The 21,312-nt window shown below is 38.1% G+C and overlaps 1 protein-coding gene across 22 annotated transcripts in view; it reads left to right on the top strand.

The window, feature by feature from the left end:
* ATF2 (activating transcription factor 2) overlaps window positions 1-21,312 on the top strand; it is a 73,250-nt gene continuing 51,938 nt past the window's right edge. For 5 of the 22 annotated variants that reach the window (XM_070580246.1, XM_070580242.1, XM_070580227.1 and 2 more), the window contains exons 1-3: window positions 1-256; window positions 12,259-12,359; window positions 20,574-20,648. Coding sequence is in view for 18 of the 22 variants with exons in the window: in XM_070580242.1 (XP_070436343.1) it covers window positions 20,617-20,648 (32 nt within the window). In the remaining 4 variants the exon portion in view is untranslated. Of the gene's footprint in view, window positions 487-510; window positions 1,495-4,441; window positions 4,524-12,258; window positions 12,360-15,212; window positions 15,248-19,703; window positions 19,751-20,573; window positions 20,649-21,312 lie in introns of those variants that run through there. The other 17 variants (XM_070580234.1, XM_070580239.1, XM_070580232.1 and 14 more) reach the window with 13 other exon arrangements.

Below are 21,312 nucleotides of genomic sequence, written 5' to 3'. Positions count from 1 at the left end.
GGAGGCGCTCGGTCTGAAGGAAGGCAAGAAGGGGCGTGTGCGTGTAGGGAAGGGACGCGAGAAGAAAGGGGGGATGCCGGGAGTGGGGCGGGGAGAAGGGTTGTCAGTCCGATCTCGCGAGAGAGGACGGAAGCCTGTGGGAGCCCGTGGCCTTTAAAGTGCGGTTCAGCCCTTTCCTCCAGGGGTAGTTTGTAAACACGGCTGAGCTCTGGCCTCCTCGGAGACCGAAAAAAGCATGAACTAGTGACCTGGCGAGGTGAGTGGTCATGGGGAGAGGGCCGCAGGACTGGAGACCATAGGGATACAGAGAAAGAAGGCGCTAACATGGCGACGTCGCTCACCATAGTCCCCACCCCCCGCTTCCCATCACCTCGGGCGCGCCTGCCTCGGTGCCTAACCCTCGAGGCGACTGTGGTTGGGCTGCCACTTCACCGGCCCGCGCGGCGTTCGGCTTCGGGAGCCCGACCGGCCGCGCTGGACCGATAGGTAACGCGCTCGTTGTTCCGGCCCCTCCCCGCTCGCGCGCTTTCCTAACGGAGAGGAAAAGGGAATAACGGCTCCTCTTAGACCCCTCCCCCCGATTTATCTTGCCCGCTCCGGTCAGTTCAGAGGTCCCTGGGGCACATGTCGATCCGCCGAGGGTACAGGGAGACCCTCTCAGTCCTTGGATTGAGCAGGAAGAGGGCCGGCTCTGAGCTCCCCACCCGGCACTCAGAGCTTGGGGACTGTGTGTGTGTGTGTGTGATGGTGGCGGGGAGGAGGATCCGGAGGCGCGGCTGGAAATAGGGTCAGGGTCTCTGGCTGCGGTGGAACGTGATGGAACAAATGGTGTGGAGAAGCTGGGAGCTGGAACTCTCGGTCTTTTCTCTCCTTTCTGCCCCCTCACACTCCTGCCACCCCCACTTTATCCCCGTGGGGCGGGGCTGAGGTGTGGGTGCAGATTGATTTCGGTTTTCCCCCCGTTTTTTACCTTCCTGGGTGGACTGCAGACCTACTGTAGGGAGATAATCTCTGCTTTTTATTAATGTCTTAGGGACTAGGGCCGAGGGTGTGTGTGTGTTTTCTCTGTTCGCTCGTTGAACCGACGCTGGGAATGAGAGGGCGGAGGAGCTGGGGACTATTTTTGTGCCGTTAGGTAGTAGGAAATTGTCTTTGCTTAATGAGGAGTCTGAAAACCTTTGAGGCCAAGAGCAAAACTACTGTGAATAAGATGGAGTAAAAGGGATTACTCCTGATGGACTTTAGACCTATTGACTAATCCCTAAATTGTAATGTGAAAGTTACGATTTCTTAGGAATTTCAAATTACGGAGACGGTAACAATGCATACATTTAATGTATAAATTTGAAGTCAGAACAAAATCTGTTCCTCTGAGCACACTTTTTTGTCCTATTTGAAGAAATTCATAACCGCCGGCATTGTCAGTATTAGCGTTTCTAGGCATAATCTTTAAATAGCTGTGTATCCTTGGTCTGTTGTACCAAAACTCTGAAGGTGAGAAACTTGTTAAAAAGTCAGCCCTACAAGGTTAAGTGCCCTGAAAGACTCAGAAAGTAGCAATTATATGTTGTAATTAAATTTGTTACACTGACTTGAGGAATCCACTCTAAACGCCTTTTTTCAAAACTGCCGGAACATCGTTGTAAAGTATGCTCAAAAAATAGAGACGTCCTTCTGCAGATCAAGAAACAGAATTGAGCAAGTGCATGGATATTTAAGGCCATCGATAAATGAGTAACAATTAAGAATCTTAGTCTTTGTAATTTATAAGATTTTTCCAAATTTACGCTGGTGTGTATGCTGCATGCCTAAGACATGTTTCATCTTGCTTTAGAGGATGCTACTGCCATTCAGTTTTAATTAGTAAAGTATAATATTGTGGTAATTTAGAATGTAGGATTTGTATATTAATTATGAGTAAGGCAGGAGCTTTCAGGGGCTTTTGTATGTGTGTTTTTAAGGTACATAATTCCTTGTGTAGATCAGATTGCATTTCCTGGAACTTCTTTTTTAAATTCTTTATTAGAATGTTTGGAAATTTGGGGGCACTATATCATAATCTATATGTAATTCAGAAATTCCTGCATTTACTGTTTTACTTGGAGTATTTGTTTCATATTTTTAAACTAAGGTAACGGTAGAAATGAGTATGTTAGGTCTTTAACAAATAATTTGGAAGGATGCTTTTTATTGCTACTTAGTATTTGGAAGCTATATGAATATCACTTAAAAAAATAATATGCTGTACATCAAACATCTACTACCTATAATTAGCAGTAACTCAAGAAATCATCTAAATTTTTGTATTTTGGAAAAGTTAGGTTTTAATGATTTATGTGTTCTCTGCTGGTAAATTAAATTGTTAGGTAAACAATCCCACCATAAATGCTATTTCCAGTCATTTTGTCTTCAAGCTCTTCCTTCCAATATGAAATATGTCTCTAAGCTGGCACTTCTTTCTCTTTGGTATTCTTACTGTAATGTCCTTAGAGAAGAAAAAGTAGTTGAAATCTCCCTGTTTAAAACCAAATTTTCACAAGAACGTCTCTTGTTTAAAACCCGTTAAATAATAATAATTGGATATTCGGCTGATCCTTATAAAAATCAATACATACAGTACTTGTTATTCTATTCTATGTATGTAAAATGTACTGTAAAAAAACAAATGTGCGTTGTTATAGTCAGTAGTTTAACTTGGTATTTCTGTGTTTGTCTTATACTCACACCTGTTCCTTGAGGCTAAGAATGTTTCTAAATTGCTGTATATTCTCTTAATGTAATTTTTAATGAGGAGGTAGTAGTGATAATATTCACCTGTTTATATATAGGGGAAAACCCCACAAAACATTTTATTTCTTTTGTTCTATTTCTTAAGGTCAAGGTTAAAAAGTTAGAGTAAGGTATAGTTTCACAGAAATTTTGGAAAGTTTGTGGATCTTTAAGGCCAACAATAAGAATTAGTTTACATATATTATTATAAATATATATCATTATAATTGTACACTTTTAGATACAGATAGTTATTAAATCTGCTATTTTCATTTATTCTTTTTAACTGGTATATTCATTTATATTTTATGTGTTATGTTTAGTGAGGCTTTTTTTTTTCTTCTTGATATTTTGGCAGAGGTAGTAAAGTGATTAAAAACATTTTTTGCAACAAAAAGGGATATAAATAAACAATGCTTTTGAGGCTAGGCCTATTCACCCGTGTCTGCATTCTGTATCTTAACGAAGACAGTGGTTCTCAACCGTTTTTTCTGTCTTCATAGCCAAGGAATAGAAAACACTCCCAACAGTAGTAGTAGCTTATTACCACAGAGACTCTCAGCGAGATATAGTAGGGAAAGACAGGGTGGAATGATTGTAATTGGCAAGAGCCAAGTGGCAAAATACCAAGTGTATTTTCGTTATTTTGGTAGTATGTCGTTACCTTTGTCTATATTATAACCTTAAATTTATAAATATGTTCCTATGAGTTCCTTAGGTTGCCTAACTGAACCTAAACCTTTGTCATCCCAATTTTATAGCTTTGTTTTTTCTAATTCTACTGTTTGGGCTAGTGTGTTTCCTTTCACTTATGAACACATTAGAATAGTGTTACTAGAAATCAACTCCAAATTTCCCCTACTAACAAATAATTGTTTTTATTATTTTTGTTGTCTTCTAACTTGTGCATATATGTTATAGCTTTTACATAATTATATGGTAGATACGGTTTTATTTTACTTTTATGGCATTAGCAATTTCCTGTGTTATCCAACCTTTGTAATATTTAATGGGTACATACATGATAGTTTACAAAATGACTATAAAAATTTCCTCAATTTTAAATGCCCCAACAGGAAAATAATTGTTTTCAGTTTCTGCCTGTTTTAACATTGAATTGAGTATATCTGTGCGTGTATCTTTTTTCTTATTTTGATTTGTTTCCATAGGATACTAACATCAAATGAAATTACCAGGCCAAAGGATATAAATGTTTTCACAGTTGCAAAAATTTTTGCCTCCCCAAAGAGTTGAGCAAGTTTACACCATCATCAAAATACAAATGCACCAACTTTGTCGTAATTTTACCAACTTTGGAGTTGTGCTTATTAAAGTAGGATTATTTAATTAGGAATTGTTAATGGGAATAATTTGCATATTTAGCAGTTTTATTTAGTTGACTGTATCAGTCTGTAGTTATTTGTCTGCCAGTAATCTGTGTGCTGGGACAGATAACTATGTATTTTATACTTTGTGTCATTTCACTGACTGTTTCTCTTAAAGATTACTGGAACTTTTGACAATCTAATAACAATAATCCTTAAATTTTATGCAGATTTACATAGTTTACACATTGGATGTCTTTTGCTAGTTTGTTTTAGTATAAGAGCTACTTTCTGAACTGTAGATTTATGAGTTAATAAGATTCATACTGACGTTTATTTCCATATAGGTAACCTTTGAAATAAAGAATGTGTATGTGATAGCCAAATTGACTGAATTTTTGTTTCCTCTATATCGTCTTCTGGCACATAGTAAGTATATAATCAATGTTTTAGGGTAGTTCTTAGGAACTGGATTGTCATGGGTCTACCACTTGTTATCTGTGTCACCATGGGCAAATAATATAACTTCTCTGTGCCTCATTTCCTTATCTTTAAGGATAATAATACTTAACTCAGAGCCTTGTTGCGGATGTTCAAATAATTAATGTATGTACAATGCTTAAAACAGTCTCAGAAACTTAATGAGTACTCACTATATGGTGTGGTAATTATTATTGTGAAAGTTCATTCAGAAATAACAGTCATCTAGCACAGCACCTCCAGGCATGCATGTGATGTGGCTTGAAGGCAGTACATCAACCGTCTGTTTGGTAGCTTTGACGATAAAGTTGAGTTTTCCCTGGAAACTTAAAATTTGAGCTGGAACTTAGTACCTTAGAATTTTCTAAATCCCTGTGAGGCAATATCTCTTATTTTTTGTTCCATATATACACCCCTTCTCCCCAAGTCAGACTTTTTCTATATAAAACTCATGCAGTATAGCATATCTCTATTTTGAACTGATAAAATTGTGATACTTTGATTACCATAAAATCCAGTTGTCATTTTCTTGTATTCCACCAATACCACTATGAACATTTTGGTGAAACCTTTCATTACTTCCTCTCTATAGTGGATGAGATGATGTGTAAATCAAAAGACCACATTTCTAATGTTTATTCTTTTGAATTTTTTACTAACTATTCAACTAATATAACCCCATCATCAGTTCTCAACCACAGTGTTGAAATTCACTGGTGTCTTGTATCATTTGTAAGGAAAGTTGGTTTTTCTTTTTCTTAAAGGTATGCTTTTTTTGGTGAGAAAGATTGGCCCTGAGCTAGCATCTCTTGCCAGTCTTCCTTTTTTTTTTTTTTTTCTCCTCCCCAAAGTCCTGGTACATAGTTGTATATCCTGGTTCTAACTCATTCTAGTTCTTCTATGTGAGATGCCACCATAGCTTGGCTTGATGCATGGTGCATAGGTCCACGCCCAGAATCTGAACCGGCAAACCCTGAGTGTCAAAGTGGAGTGCATGAATTTAACCACTCGGCCACGGGCTGGCCCCAAGGAAGGTTTTAATGATTGTTGAAATATGGATGTTGGGTTGAGGGTTATTCCTGTCATAATATCTCTTTCACTTGCTTGAATTTTGACGTACTTTGAGAGAAAAAGAGAGAGGTGAGCTTATGAGTCTTGTAAATGGGAATTATACGTAATCTTTACCCTATCTTATTCGTGCCTTCTTTATAATGAGAAATTATTATTGATGTACTCTTAATAGCAGTAATGACTGAATTATTGTAATTCTTGGTGAGTTGTCAATTTCTATTTCTGTTTTCTTTTTACATTTGCAAAAGGTAAGTTTTTAGTAAAAAAAAAAAGAAAAACAATGATAAGTACATTTTATACGTCTACCTTGAGCAAAAATAATGCTATGGACGTTATTTCATATAACAGATACAATTACTGAATCTAAAATGATGTTATTAGTAAACTTGCATTAGCACTGTTCATATTCATAGCTATTAATCTGTAAGTTCTTTGTATTTATATATTTCTAATGTTATTCTTTTGTAATTTTAAACTATAAAACAAGAACTTGCTTATGTTACATCACCTAGAGATTAAAGGTCTGGGAATAATAAAGAATCACTTAAAAAGTGAAGTTTAACTTAAAAATTGGACTACTAGGGGGCTAGCCCTGTGGTCTAGTGGTTAAAGTTCTGTGCATTCCCCTTTGGTGGCCCGGGTTCATGGGTTTGGATCCTGGGCGTGGACCTACTGCACTCATCAGCGCTGCTGTGGGGGCATCCAACATACAAAGTAGAGGAAGACTAGCACAGATGTTAGCTCAGGGCTAATCTTCCTCAAGCCAAAAAAGAAGAACATTGGCAATGGATGTTTGCTCGGGTCAAATCTTCCTCACCAAAAAAAAAAAAAAGAAAAGAAAAAAGAACTACTGATATTTTTATTAAAGAATATTTTGAAATAATGGACCAATATCACTATGCATGTAGTCATAGTGTTCTTTCATGAATACAGTATTGAGAAAAGTCTGTGATGTTCTTTATGTGTCCCATCAGCTTTGAGTAGTTTCATTAAGACTTTAATATACTGAGGAGTTGAGATATGTGTGAAGGAAGGACATCTGTCATGTCTCCTGTGAGAGGTAAAACATTAAAAACTGCTGCATCCCTCGTTAAAGCTGGGTTTATATTTTTCTCGATTCTGAGGAGTTTGATTTCTTTACATTGATGAACTAAACTTTATGTACCAAATAACCTTATGGGATAACATCAAATTCCTCAGTTAAAGATTAATGTAAAAATATTCTGTCTAAAAGTTAAACTAAATATGTAGTTCTCAGTTTCCAGCCTTAAAAATAAAGAAGGTAGTAAGATTAGGATTAGTTGAGGATTAGGAAAACATACATTTAAAGTCAAAGTAAAACTTCTAATAAACATAATGGATACTGTATGGGTGCCATGCACTGTTACGTATTTTACATGTATTATTCATTTTTTTTTGACAACACTGAAACTAGTATATTGTTTCTTACTGGAGAGGATAGTAGTGAAATCATACCATTTAAAAATTTTCTGATACAGAAACGTAAAGATACTTTAACTTTGAAAGGGGAATGAAGTCCTACTGGCTAAATGCTACAGATTTTCAAACTCTTAGGTTTAAGTTTGTTAACAGTGACCATATTGCTGTTCCCAAAGTGAGCTCTAGGATCATTGCTTGCATTTTGTGGTGCTTGACCAAGATCTAAGAAAGAAATTATGGCACAGAGAAAACTCTCTATCCATAAGGTACTGCTGCCCTGGAAACCTTGGGACACAAGCCTGTCCTCCTTGGTACCTTAACATTTTTGCTCACTCTAATTTTCTATTTCTGCATCACAAATTACCATATACATTGCATCTTAAAACAACACAGATTTATCTTGCAGTTTTTTGTAGGTCAGAAGTTGAGGTGGGCTCAGGTGGGTCCTCTGCTTAGGGTCTTACAAAGCCAAAAGCAATATGTTGGCAGAGCTGCATTCCTTTTTTGGAGTCTCTGGGGAGGAACCGCTTCCAAGTTCATTCAGATTGTTGGCTGAATGCTGTTGTAGGACGGAGGTCCCTCTTTCTTTGCTGACTATCAGGGCTGATATTTGCTCCTAAAAGCTGAAATGCTTTCACTGCTTCCCCCTCCAGTAATGGCAGTTCAGGTCTTTCTCATGTTTCTAATCTCTGTGACTTCTGCCTCTGCTGAATCTCTGAACTCCAGATGGAGAAAGTTCTCTGCTCTTAAACGCTTGTATAATTAGATTGGGCCACCTGGATAACGCAGGATAATCTTCCTATTTTGGGATCTGTAATCTTTTTATATCCACAGAGTCCATTTTGCCATGTAACCTAACTTATTCACAGGTTCCAGGGATTAGAGGATGGACATCTTTGGGGTCCATTCCGCCTACTACACTCATATATACTACTGAAAAGAAATTTGATAAACTATGTACCCTTGCACCTTTCTAAGTTGATTCCTAAAATTTTTCATCACAAGTTTAAATACTTGAAAAAGGTATAATTTCTGGCTTTTCTAGATATTGACACCATTCTTTTATAAGTACCTAATTTCCACAGTGGTTTGATACCATCATCGGTTTTAAAAAACAAACTTTAAGGGGCTGGCCCCGTGGCCCAGTGGTTAAGTTCGCGCGCTCCGCTGCAGGTGGCCCAGTGTTTCGTTGGTTCGAATCCTGGGCATGGAGATGGCACTGCTCATCAAACCACACTGAGGCAGCGTCCCACATACCACAACTAGAAAGACCCACAACGAAGAATATGCAACTATGTACTGGAGAGCTTGGGGGAGAAAGAGCAAAAAAAATAAAAAATAAATTAAAAAAAAAACCCAAACTTTAAGGCCTGGCCCTGTGGCTGAGTGGTTAAAGTTCTGTACGCTCCACTTCAGCAGCCTGGGTTCGTGGGTCCAGATCCTGGGCATAGACCTACTCCACTGCTGTGGAGGTGTCCCACTTACAAAAAATAGAGGAAGATTGGCACAGATGTTAGCTCAAGGCTAATCTTCCTCAAGTAAAAAAGAGGAGGATTGGCAATGGATGTTAGCTCAGGGCACATCTTCCTAAGGAAAAAAATAAGGCAAACTTTAATTCATCTTTAACACTTGGAAATTTTCATTGTTTCTTTTTCTTATTTATTTGTTATATTAATTTCCACTTCTCCAACATAATTTTATTTGAATCCAGTATATTTTAATGTTTTAAAGTATTTTATTGATCACCTTACCATACTTCCCTGCAACAAGTATAAATTGAACTTTTCAGTTTCTTTTTTTTTTTTTTGAGGAAGGTTAGCCCTGAGCTAACATCTGTTGCTAATCCTCCTCTTTTTCTTTTTTTTTTTTTTGCTGAGGAAGACTGACCCTGAGCTAACATCCGTGCCCATCTTCCTCTGTTTTATGTGGACACCTGCCACAGCATAGCTTGCCAAGTGGTACGTAGGTCCACACCCAGGATCCAACCTGGCCAAACCCTGCCTGGGCCACCAAAGTGGAATGTGCAAACTTAACCGCTGAGCCACTGGGCCAGCCCCAAACTTTTCACTTTCTTAATGATTTCCTCTTTGCTTTGTTCTCATGGAGCTCCTTCTCAGGACAATGCATTTTTGGACAATATTTTGAGAATGGAAGAGGCAGTCATTAAATGAAAGTTTTTATTGCTCCTGTCATCACACTGCAATATATCTGAATTCAGAACATTCCTAAACACAGGGGAAAACACCCTTTTTTTTGTGGTTAGGAAGATTTGCCCTGACCTAGTAATATCTGTTGCCAATCTTCCTCTTTTTGCTTGAGAAAGATTGTTGCTGCACTAATGTGCCATTTTGTACGTGGGTCGCCACCACAGCATGGTTTAATGAGCAGCGTTTAGGTCCATGCCCAGGATCCGAACCTGTCAACCCTGGGCTCTGGAAGCGGAGCACGTGGACTTAACCATAACTATGCCACTGGGCCGACCACCAAAACACCATTCTTAAAGCCATGCTTTACTTAACAGAAATATTTATAAGACAGGGAAAGACACAAGCCTGAGGTTTAATGGTACCTTGATTAGTGGAGGCGTCAAGACACTGTGATTTTAAATTATCCCCTTGTTTTGTTCCATGGAGGTTTTTACAAACTGGGGCAATGCATTGTAATAAGATTTGGTATGGGTGAGAAGTATGGGTTTCTTTTGAAATGTGAAACAATGAGGGCCTAGGGAAAGTAGGCAGATCATTTTTAGGAAAGCAGACATAGAGAAGTTGAAGATTTGGAAATTGGTTTTCTGGAAATTTATCCCTAAGTTCAGATGTCCCTTGGAAAGTCTTAGTGTACCTTCAGTAATACATACACGTCTTTGAGCCCTGCTGCCTGGAAGGAGTGTCTGCCTCCTGCGTAGCTCCTGTCCCCCCACAAGGCCAGAAGCCAACTTCTCTCTACTATCTAGGATTGCCCTTGGGTATGTTAGACTCTTGTGAGTCCATGTCCAAAGGAGAATTAATTCCTTTCTCACACTAACGTCTACTTTTGGGGCTCTGTTTCCTGGCACATTATCTGCCCTTTTCCAGAATACTTGCCATTAGCAGTATTTGCTCTCTTCAGCAGAGGTCCTATCTCTCACCCACAGGTTAATTAAATCCAAATGTAAGAAATACGTATGCAGTGGCTAAGGTAGGGTAGTAATGATAAAGGAGAGGTTCCTGACATCTGTGCCTTTCAAGTTACAAAAAAGGTAAACATTGTTTTTAATGTCTTTCAAACTCTGGATGATTATTTTAACATTACATGTGTAAAACATAAGTTGTATAGGCCAGGTGCAGCTGGCTAGCTTAATTTTGTTGTCTTTCACTTGAAGTGAAGACCAGAAGTCCATCTTGCTGTTTTCTAGGATGTTAGTTACTGGTCTTTTGTGAGCAACTGCTGAGATAAGACAAACACTCCATAAGAAAATCTAAAGTCATACTTAAACATTTTCTTGGAAGGAACAATTTGCAGAAATTTGTCTCTACCTAGAAGATGTGAACCTTTACATTATCACACAGAGCCCTTTGTCCTTTGAGTTGCTGCTCCATTTATAGTCCCCATTTTGCATTTGTATAGCTGTCCCTTTCCCTTTAAGGAACAGTCTGATTATAAAACAGAATTTTGTTGCCAGCATTGAAGCAAGTCTTTCTATCTTTTGGTGTTCACATAAAAGTTTTAAACATATTAAGGCTGTTTTAGCCAACCTCATTCAGCATAAAATACAACCCTTATTTCCAACAATCTGTGTAATAGGGAAATCCTCCAAGTTTTTACATGGTCTAATAATGGGAGCTCTGCCCTCAAATAATGGTAGAGCAAAGTCTGCTTTCCCTTTTAACATCTTGCTCCTGGGATCACTGCCTTTTCCTAATGCAGTTGGTAACTTGGCCCTGTGCGCAGGTCGCACCCAATCTCACCTTGGGCACTCTATTACATAGTGGTCTCCTGTAATCATTTCTAAGTTTTGTGGACTGCTTTGTGAGTTTATCCTCCCAAACTACAACTATTTAGGTTGTTTCTTTACTCTTGCGTTGTTATTCTGGTCTTCAGAATTTTCCCCGCTTCTTCCGTCACCTACAGATTGGCCTTGCACATTTAGACAAGTTCTTATGAACGTTGGTTTTGCTCTTTGGCCACTGGTAGGACTTTCTGCTTTTGAAAGCTTATGTCTGAAGACTGTTAAGGCGTCTCTACAGAGTATCCAACCATCTTACATTTTAGAATGAAATGAGTGTGATGACAGAAACAACTAATTGTCCACCAATATTCATTCTCTTCTTTTTCCTTATTGTAGATGCTCCAATTTTTAGCTGAGCATGTGGTGAAATAAAGAATATATTTCCCAGCTTCCCTGCTAGCTATGGCCATGTAACTTAAGTTCTGGCCTGTGGAATGTAAATAGAAGTTTCCTCTGAGATTTCTTAAAAGTTTCTTTAATGGGAGGCTCTCGCTCATCTCCCCATTCTTTTCCTTCTGTCTGATTAGCAGATGTGATAACTAGACTTTATTTTAAACCACGAAGGGGATGCTGTGTATTGAAGATGGCAAAACGACACAACAGAATGAGCCTGGGTTCCTAATCATCATGGTTCTGCACTGTCTACCTTTACGTGAGAAATAAACCTCTGAATCATTTAAGCCTTTGTTATTTTGAGTTTTCTGTCATTTATGGCTAAACCTAATCCTAACTGATACAGATATAAAAAAGTCAAGCTGTTTCCAAATAAGAAGAAAAACTATTAATCTTCACTCTGAGAATTTTGATGCTCAGATTCAGCACTGCCTTTTCGTCTGTCATCTGTGACTACCTATCCCTTCTATTATGGTAAAAAGCTTTGTTTTTCTCTTTTCACCAAGACTGCATTGCTGAACTTCTGTCCTTGAGACTGTTATACCTCTCATAGGTGGCAGTGTGCCAGAAGTTATGGGAGGCCACAGGATAAACTTAATCCTGGAGCATTGAAGATTTTAGAGAGAACCTTAGTTTTTATATTAAAAAATTATGGAATGGAAGGCAAAATTCACATGCATTTTTAAATATAAAACATTTCAAAAATTTTATAATGGAGTTGAACTGCATGAGGCTGTTTCTTTAGATCTTGCACAGTAACGAGTTCACTCTTCTGCCTCTCCTTTGCCCTAGGGATACTTAGATGGGAACTTCAGCGACACTGCTTACTTGATTAGAGCTGAGGGATTCCTGGCAGCAGAGTGAATAAAGCTCATGGCCCACCAGCTAGAAAGGTAAGAGATTTTAAGCTTTTAATGGAAAAGTGGTCTTTTTATTTTGTGGTTGTCTCTCAAATATGACTGAATTCAATAGATGTTTCCAGACTGTAGTCCTCAGAATGCTACTGTCCTACGGTATTGATAGTGTTTAGGGGGAAAAAAGTTCTGAGGTTCAGCAAATATGGAAATGTCCTTCTGGAGCTACAGTGCATATCAGCATCTAAAAGCACACTGAAGACTTATGTGAAAGTATTAAATTTTGTTTAACCTGGAAGCTCCTAAATTTACCTGGTTAGGGAATCCTCTATAGCAAAGAGTCCCTATGTGAAAGTCCCAGTTCTCTAGGATTTTATAAGGATAGTAACAGAAGGTAATCCTTGAGGTATTTTCTGTATTGCAAAAATATTTTGGACAGAAAGTATTCCCCCCTCTAAGGCTGTACAAGCTAACTGAAGTGTCAAATTTATTTGCTTTTGGATTGAATTGCATCAAGTAAGTATAGTACCATGATTATTTTGTGCTGATCAGAAACATTAATAGAAAGTTATATAGCGCCTCAAATGTACCTTTATTGAACATCTACTATGTGCTAGCCACATTGTACTGATGTTAAAGATAACGAAGTACAATGGTTTCTGGTCTCAGGCCATTTACAGTTTGGGGATACAGCTTCTAAAACTGGAAGGAAGATACTGATTTAGTAAATGTGGTGTGGCATATAAAATCTTTCAAAACATGGTGGTCTAGTGATAGACTTTGTCAGATATATCAAGATACACAGGCAAATTGGCCTATGCTGTTGTACCTGAATCTGGAGGTTTAGATCAAGAGAAACTATGTGTAAATGTACAGTTACTCAAATAATGACAAAGTTTTGGAAAATAATTTAAATGTACATATCTATTTGAAAAAGTAAGAATTTTTAAGCAGGTTTAATGAGGAAAGGGTGGCAGCACTTGTAATTTTTTCTTACACACTGATATATACATTAAATAACTTTGAGCTACTTGATGCTTAAATGTTCAAGTCCACTGATTTGGTTAGAAGTATTTTCCATAAAATGTAAATTCCAGAAGGACAGTATCATTGTACCTCGGATCTAGCACAATTCCTACCCTCTTGCACATACTCAATAAGTGTTTATTGACTGAATGACTAAGTAAATAAGAGATCTGAGTTTCAGGATAGGAGGATAGTGGACGGAGGGAGATCAGAGGTAAGTCTGATTAGTGTTAACTAAGAGGTAGGCAAGTAGAAAGTGAGAGCGTTCTGCTGAGAGAGGGAGCTGACTAAAAGCTTGTATAAGTAGATCCAAGAGATCAAGGGGTAGCTTCTTAGCTTGGAGTACGAGACACGGGTCAGTCTCTCCAGGGGTCTGGAGACAGTGTTGCGGATTTGAGGCCTTATCCTAAGAACATTATTTTCATAACTGGTTCTTTCCTCTCTTTTTGACTGGCACTGAATGGTTTGAGTGCAAACCATCATTCTCTTTCCTGGACTTAGCAGTAGCTTGTACTGGTTTTCTTCTGCATAGCGTTGCCCTCTTTAATCCATCCTCCACACTTCTGTTAGTGATCTTGCAAAAATGCTCCTTTGATTGTGCAATCCACCTAATTAAAATCTTGCCATTTTTTGTGGTAGCATTAGGCAAACTTTTTCTTTAAAGGGCTGGATAGTAAATATTTTAGGCTTTGTGTGGGCCACATATGGTCTCTGTTGCTGCTGCTGCTTCTTCTCCTCCCCTCCACAGCCATTTAAAAATGTGAAAAACTTTCTTAGCTCAACATTTTGGAGCAGCGCCACAGTTTGTAAACTCAGGGTGGGAGTGAGATGGGGGAGGGTGGAATCCAAACTCCTTGCCAGAGTTTTAAAGGCCTCTCCAGATTTGCTTCTCTCTCTGACCTCACCTCTCTTCCTTTCCAACTTTGTATCCCATGATTCATCCATCAGAAGTTCTTAGGGATCCCTCAGTGTACTTTGCTTTATTGTGCTTCTGCATGCTGTCTCCTCTGCCCAGAACATCATCCTTAGCTGACTGATGCCTCTTCCTTTAAGAATACTAAGCTCAGGCATTATTCCTTCAGTAGCCTTCCTAGACCCTCTCTCCAGGGTTGCTAGGTACTTGTCTTAGTTAGGGGATAGAAACTTAATCAGATAAAGTTTAAAAAAAAAATCTCGTACTCAGCATACAGAAGACTCACGTGATACAGCCACAGAAAGCTTAGTTAGGCACCACAGAAGCTACTTTCCTTCCTCTTGACTGTATGGTTTCTCATCTCTTGTTTTTTTGTACGTACTCAATTCTGGCTTTCATTAATTTATTATCAGTATAAACATGACAGAAAATATCCACCAGTCCTGAGTATGATTTTGAATCTCTAGTGCCCACCTCTATTTGGCTGATGATTTTTCATTTTACAGATTTCCTAAGGAAGTAATCTGGTTGGCTTAACTTGGTCAGGTGTCTCTCTCGATTCACCTGAGGCAGATATGTCAGGGTCATGGATATATAGGATTGCCCTTTCCTGGCAGTCAGGCTTTCTAAGAGGGGAGTATGGGTGCTGAGGAGAGATGACCGGCTCCAGTATACTCCTTATTCCTCTGTGTTCCCATTGTGCCTGTTATATCTTTATTATTTTATGTATATCACTGAATTAGTATTGTTATTTTCACTTACTTGTCTTTCTTACTAATCTGATTTTGAGGGCAGGGACCACTATATCTTATTCTTAATATGATGTCAGGTACAAAATAGGCAATAAAATGTTTTCCAAATAATTTCCATGAAATAAATTATTTCTACTAGAAATGTTTGGGAATGCTGTAAATTGTATGTAACATTAACATTTAGTATTATCCGTATCTTAGAAATCTGCTTTGAAACTTGAGTACCTGCTTTAAAGGTAAGAGATTACAACATTTATAGTTCTATAACGAATTAATTAGAAGACAGCTTCACATCTTAGAATCTAGAGATATCCCTGACTTTTTTTTGATGAGGAAGATTGGCCCTGAGCTAACATTTGTTGCCAGTCTTCTTCTTTCTCCTTGAGGATGATTGTCACTGAGCTAACATCTGTCACTTTCTGGCCAAATCCTTAAGTAAGTATTTCTTTACTTTCTTACACAAGATCTTCAAGGCCCAGCTGTACTTTCCCCGCCCCAGCGGGGAATTGGAATCAGACAATTCTTGAAAGAACCCAGGTTTCTTTTGGTAGAGAACGGTATTTAGGCATCACCATCTGGGTGCTAAATGGGCTTATTGCTATTGGGGTATAAGTGTTCCCAGGCCCTCTCAGTGGACACACCTAGGGAAATATATGAACACATATGCGTATGTGTCTTTATATCTATATTGAAAGTCATGAGGGGCTGGCCCCGTGGCCGAGTGGTTAAGTTCGCGCCCTCTGCTGCAGGTGGCCCAGTGCTTCATTGGTTCGAATCCTGGGCGCGGACATGGCACTGCTCGTCAAGCACGCTGAGGCAGTGTCCCGCGTGCCACAACTGGAAGGACCTACAACGAAGAATATACAACTATGTACTGGGGGGCTTTGGGGAGAAAAAGGAAAAAAATAAAATCTTTAAAAAAAAAAAAAGAAAGTCATGAGTTCACACTAATAACTCCAAATCTTGTCTAATACCAGGGTTCATTCTCTATAATTACTTTCACCTATAGTGTAAATTTACCTTCACCCACCACATTCTTGAAATATTTACTTGTTCTGTCAATCCCTGTGTGTGTATCTAATGAATTGCTTGTGGCCACTAGGCCCTCTCCTCCTCCTCAAGTAGATGTCCTCCTGCTTAGGCTCTGATATCCTATGCTAGACTGGTACCATCTCTATCCCTTACCTCACGTGGATGCCTCCTCACCCTGCTTGGGCATTGACATTCCACATCAGGCCACCTCCCCCCTCCACACATAGACTTTCCTCACCCAACTCAGACTCACCTCCAGCCCAACCCCTCTCCTCACCATGGACACCTTTCTCACCTGCCCAGGCTCTGACACTCTCCACTGGTCTGCCCACTCCCCCCTCCACCACCCCATAGCCTGTGTAAGCTGCCTCCCATGAAAACACCCTTATATATACATAAGGATGTCTTTTTTTTTCTGGAAGCTGGGCTTTTATATTAATTTTAAGTTATAAGAAATGATTTGCTAGTTAATTTCTCCCATTTTCTTCTATTCATCTTTTTTTAAGGGTTCTTCTTTATTATTTGCTTATTGGCATGTTGTATCATGTGTGATTTTATTTGATAATGGGTCTGTTGAATAACTTTAGAAGTCCCAAAAGAGTCTTTCTATACTATTTTTGGAAAAAGTGGGTTTACATAAAATTTCTGTATAATTGGTAGGCATAGAATGACAATGCATAATAGTTGATATGCATAATATAGCAAGGCATACCAGCTGGTAGGCACAATATAGCAGTAGGAATGTCCCATTTTTTTTCTTTTCTTTTTTTTTTTGGTGAGGAAGATTTGCCCTGAGCTAACATCTGTTGGCAATCTTCCTCTTTTTTTTTTCAGCTTGAGGAAGATTAGCCCTGAGCTAACGTCTGTGCCAATCTTCCTCTATTTTTTTGTATGTGGGATGCCTCCACAGCATGGCAGATGAGTGGAGTAGGTCTGCACCTGGGATCCGAACCTGCGAACCCGGGCCACTGAAGCAGAACGCATGGAACTTTAACTGCTTGGCCACGGGGCCAACCCCATGTTGTCCCATTTTTTAACTTGAGTAAGTCATTTCACCCTTTGGGACCTCATTTGTAGGTTGAGTAGTTAGCATTAGATCAGGCACACAATGAGGTACATGATCAGAAATTCGTGTCATAAGAAAGAGCTTGTGATGTATATTCAAGAGGAAGAATTTTGAACAAACATCTTATTTTTTTAAGAATGGGAAAAGGAAGCATTTTATAGTTAACTACGGATGACCATTATGTATATGAAAAAGTTTAGCCTCAAGAGTATGTCAAGATATGCAACTTTAAAATTAGTTTTTTTCATTAATCTGATAAAAATTTTAAGAAATAATTTTCACTGTTGGTGTGGATACTGAGAAATGAGTTCTTTCTGTACACTGCTGATAAAGTAGAAATCAATACTATGTATTGGAGGGCAGTTTAGCAATATAAATCAAAAGCCTTAAAAATATGGCTTCACTTTGACATAGCAATTTCACTTCTAGAAATTAATCCTGTGGAAATTATAACAGATATTGCACAAAGGTTTGTCATTAAGGATATTCATTGATGATAAAAATTCACTAATAGAGAGCCAGCCCTGATGGCATAGCAATTAAAGTTTGGGACGCTCCAGTTCGGCAGCCCAAGTTTGGTTCCCAGGGGTGGAACCATACCACTTGTCTATCAGTAGCCATGCTGTGGTGGCTTCTCCCATAGAAGAACTAGAAAGACTTGACAACTACAATATACAAGTATTACTGGGGTTTGGCAAGGGGAAAAAAAAAAGGAAAAACCAGAGGAAGATTGGCAACAGATGTTAGCTCAAGGCAAATCTTTCCCAGAAGAAAAATATGACATGTAATATTTAGTGATATTGCTATTTAATGATGTGGTAGAATTTAGATAATTGCATTTGAAAGGAAGTTGTTATACTGTTTTTATAGTTTTTAAAGTTATGTAGCTCTATACATTGATAAGACTGGAATATGTACTCTGGAATGTTAAATAGTTATCTCTGAATAGTGGCATTTTGGATGACTGCTATTTTGTTGTTTTGCTGTTCCATGTTTTTCTAGCAGCTAATTTAAAGTTCCTTACAATGTCTTAGTTCAGTAGGTGTAATTTAGTTCATATTATCAAGAAATAACAATGACCTCCTTCTGAACCCCAGTTAAAACTTCAGCTTTAACGATTTTTTAGAATTATGTAAGATTGATCATTTGTATGGGATACCTAACAGTAAAAATTGCTCTGGTAGTGTTCTAACAAACCAAATTCAAAGTATACCTTTAACCAAGTTTGGGGTTCTAAAATAAAATGCCTTATAGCAATGAAATAGAAAATGTGAGCAGCATATACATGTTTATATGTGGAATTGTCTTAGAAAACTGGAAAGAGGGTCTCTGAGCTAGATGCTTGATTTGCTAGTGTAAGTTCCCTCACTCTCCTGGAAGCTTCTTGAGAGCGGGTATCTATCTTAATTCACCACTGCATCCCTAGCATCTGGCATAGTGCCAAGCACGAAGTAGACACTCAAATATCTGTTGCTTGAAAGAAGAAAAGGGGAGACTTTGATACTAGATCATGAGAGCAAGGAAGATAAAGAAGTGTTAGAAGAAGAGTTGAGAGAGAGTAGAGAAACCAAAGAAGCTGACTTCGTTTAAATTTTGTCTGGAACCCTCCTGTGTACTCTTTGTGAGAGTGATTTTCCAACCTATACTGGCAGGAAGATCTCTCCACCAGAGAGTGGTGTGGTATATTAACAGTTCTCTATCTGCAGTCATTGACTTCCCCAATTTATAGTTGAACAAAGCCTCCTTTCCCTGTGAGCGTAATTCCAACCTTGTTGTAAAAGGGAGATAACCCTGCGTTTAGAGGCTTGAGATTCCGTCAGATTCACAAAGAGTTAGTATTTAAGCCTCCCAGAGGAATTATCATCATTTATGTCTCAAGGTCCTTCAACTGTTATAATTACAGCTACCTCAGCTAACGTATTAGAAAATAGTAATAAGGAATGGGAATTTCTATTGGTTGACTAGGAAACAGGCTTATGTGTAGGTAAGGAATGTCTTTTGTAGAGGAACGGGACAGTTGTAGGAGTGGGGGAGTGGGAAAAGTGAGAGAGAAGGGTACCAAGGGTTAACTCCCTCAGAAAGCATTTCTAGAACTATTGGATTGGTTTCTGCACTACCTCTATATTGTTGTAGTATTTTAACTCTTATTCTTACCAAAAGAATTGAAATTATATTTCTGTGTTCCTCTTTCTTCTGCTAGACTGAAAGTTTCTCCAGTACATGGACTGTTTGTTTTTTCATCTTTGTATCTTGGCATATATTTGGTGTTTAAATGTTTCTTGGACTTAACTGAGTTCAAATATTGCTTTGATTTTTCCAAGCAAAATGAAGTGCGTTTTCTTATTACTTTTAGAAGAGTTTTTTGAGTTAAAGTGAACCAAACTTTTTTGACTTGTTCATATCATGCATCTGTTCATTCATTCCTTAATATTTAATAAGTAAATTATACTATGAGCTAGGCACTGTTTTAGGTAGTTAACCCAAAGATAAGATCCTTGCCCTCATTGAGCTCACATTCTGCTGGTAATGACAGAAGCATAACTTTCATAGGTTTACTTTGGATTATTCTAGTGTTCTTTTCCCTCCTCTCACAGACAGCATGGTAAAGTTGGATGTCAATGGAAAAATGGAATCCTACCAGGTAACAAGTTTTGCCTGGGGCCAAGGAAAATACTTTGTTCTTCCTTTCTCCTATACCAGATCACCCTTGACTGCAGGACTCAGAACTGTGGTTATTTACACATTTCCCCACAGGAATTATCTGTTTTTTTCTGAGCAAGACATTCTTCACATATTTATCAGCAAAATTATGAAAAAGAAAATTTTTCCCTATGCACCATTGGCTTATTTGGATTAGTGTATAGTTACTTCATTCGCCACTAGTGGGGGTTCAGTGAATGTAAGATGAAGTATTAGCAGAGTTTTAAAAATGGGCCACTGGCCTGGATAGTTTTGGTATGTTGTACTTGTCCTTAAGCTGATATTCAATAAGTTACAACGTTAGGGAAGAGGGAGTTGCTTATATAGATCAACTGCATTATGGGACAGATAGATTTTAATGAATTCGGCAGAGAATCGGACCACTAGTGACTACATTTAAAAAAATTAAAAGCTTTCTGAACAGATATTTTGAAATACTAATTATCATCTTTCTCATTAGGCTTAATAAGTTAGTCTTTTAATGGCTGCTCTTCAGCCACAGACTATGGGCTGAATTAAATGTTTCTTCTTTACCATTTTTGTGGTGGAGTTAGATATATTAATACCTATCTTTAAGGCATTTGTATGGGTATTTGTTTTCAGGAGCAGTACTCTATCTATTAGAAAGATTCTTAATAGTGACTGGGTTTTTGGATGACAGTAGTGTTACAGAAAGTGTAATTATTTGAGTGTTTTTATTTTCTACTGTTTCAAGAAATGTTTCAAAACTATTTTTAACAGCGTGAAACAACTTTGTTTTTCAGTATCCTTGCAATGAAAAAGAGGACGTGATAAGTTGTTCGACTTATGAAATTCAAGTTACGTGTGAATTCTGCCAGGTATGTATGCAATATTTGGTATTTCTAGCTATTTTTCATAGTTTAGATTATAAAAATTTTCCCAGGTTGTTTCCAGATAAATATTTCAGTGTTTTTTTTCCATAGATAAGAAGACACTTATCTAGTATGTGGTTTAGCTGATACTCCTATTGCATTTTTAAATTAACAAATAGAGCATCAAAATACACTTAACTGTGACAAACATAAACATATTTTAGGGTTTTGGTTTCCCCTAAAATGAGTTCCAAATAATTCTGACTAGTATTGATGTTGCTGTTCTGTGAGATCACATGTTGCATGAAAAAAAGGTTCAAATAAGAAATGGCTGAGGCAAAAAATGCCATGTTCTAGGTGCTCTGGTAATCATTTCACTTGAACATGTGAAAGGCTCTGAAAAGTCCTACAAAATAAAGTACTCCAGCATTTCCTAAATTTCTTTGGCCACATACCTTTTTTCTATAATAGCCATTGTCATCCCTGTTGAAAATGCTTTGGGAAACATTGCTCTGAAGGGTTAACAGGCTAATGTTGGGAAAGCAACAGTGTTACAGAATTTTTAGTCAAATCCAATATGCTTGTATATAATTTCTAGAAAGAAGGCCAAAATAAAGTTAAAACTTACAAGTTGATGGCAGGAATGATTGGGAACTTAAAGTCTAAATCA

This window comes from Equus przewalskii, chromosome 17, assembly GCF_037783145.1.
Source record: "Equus przewalskii isolate Varuska chromosome 17, EquPr2, whole genome shotgun sequence".
NCBI classification, from domain to species: Eukaryota; Metazoa; Chordata; class Mammalia; order Perissodactyla; family Equidae; genus Equus; species Equus przewalskii.
Note: the sequence above shows the minus strand (reverse complement) of the source record. Positions and strands in the feature narration are given on the sequence as shown.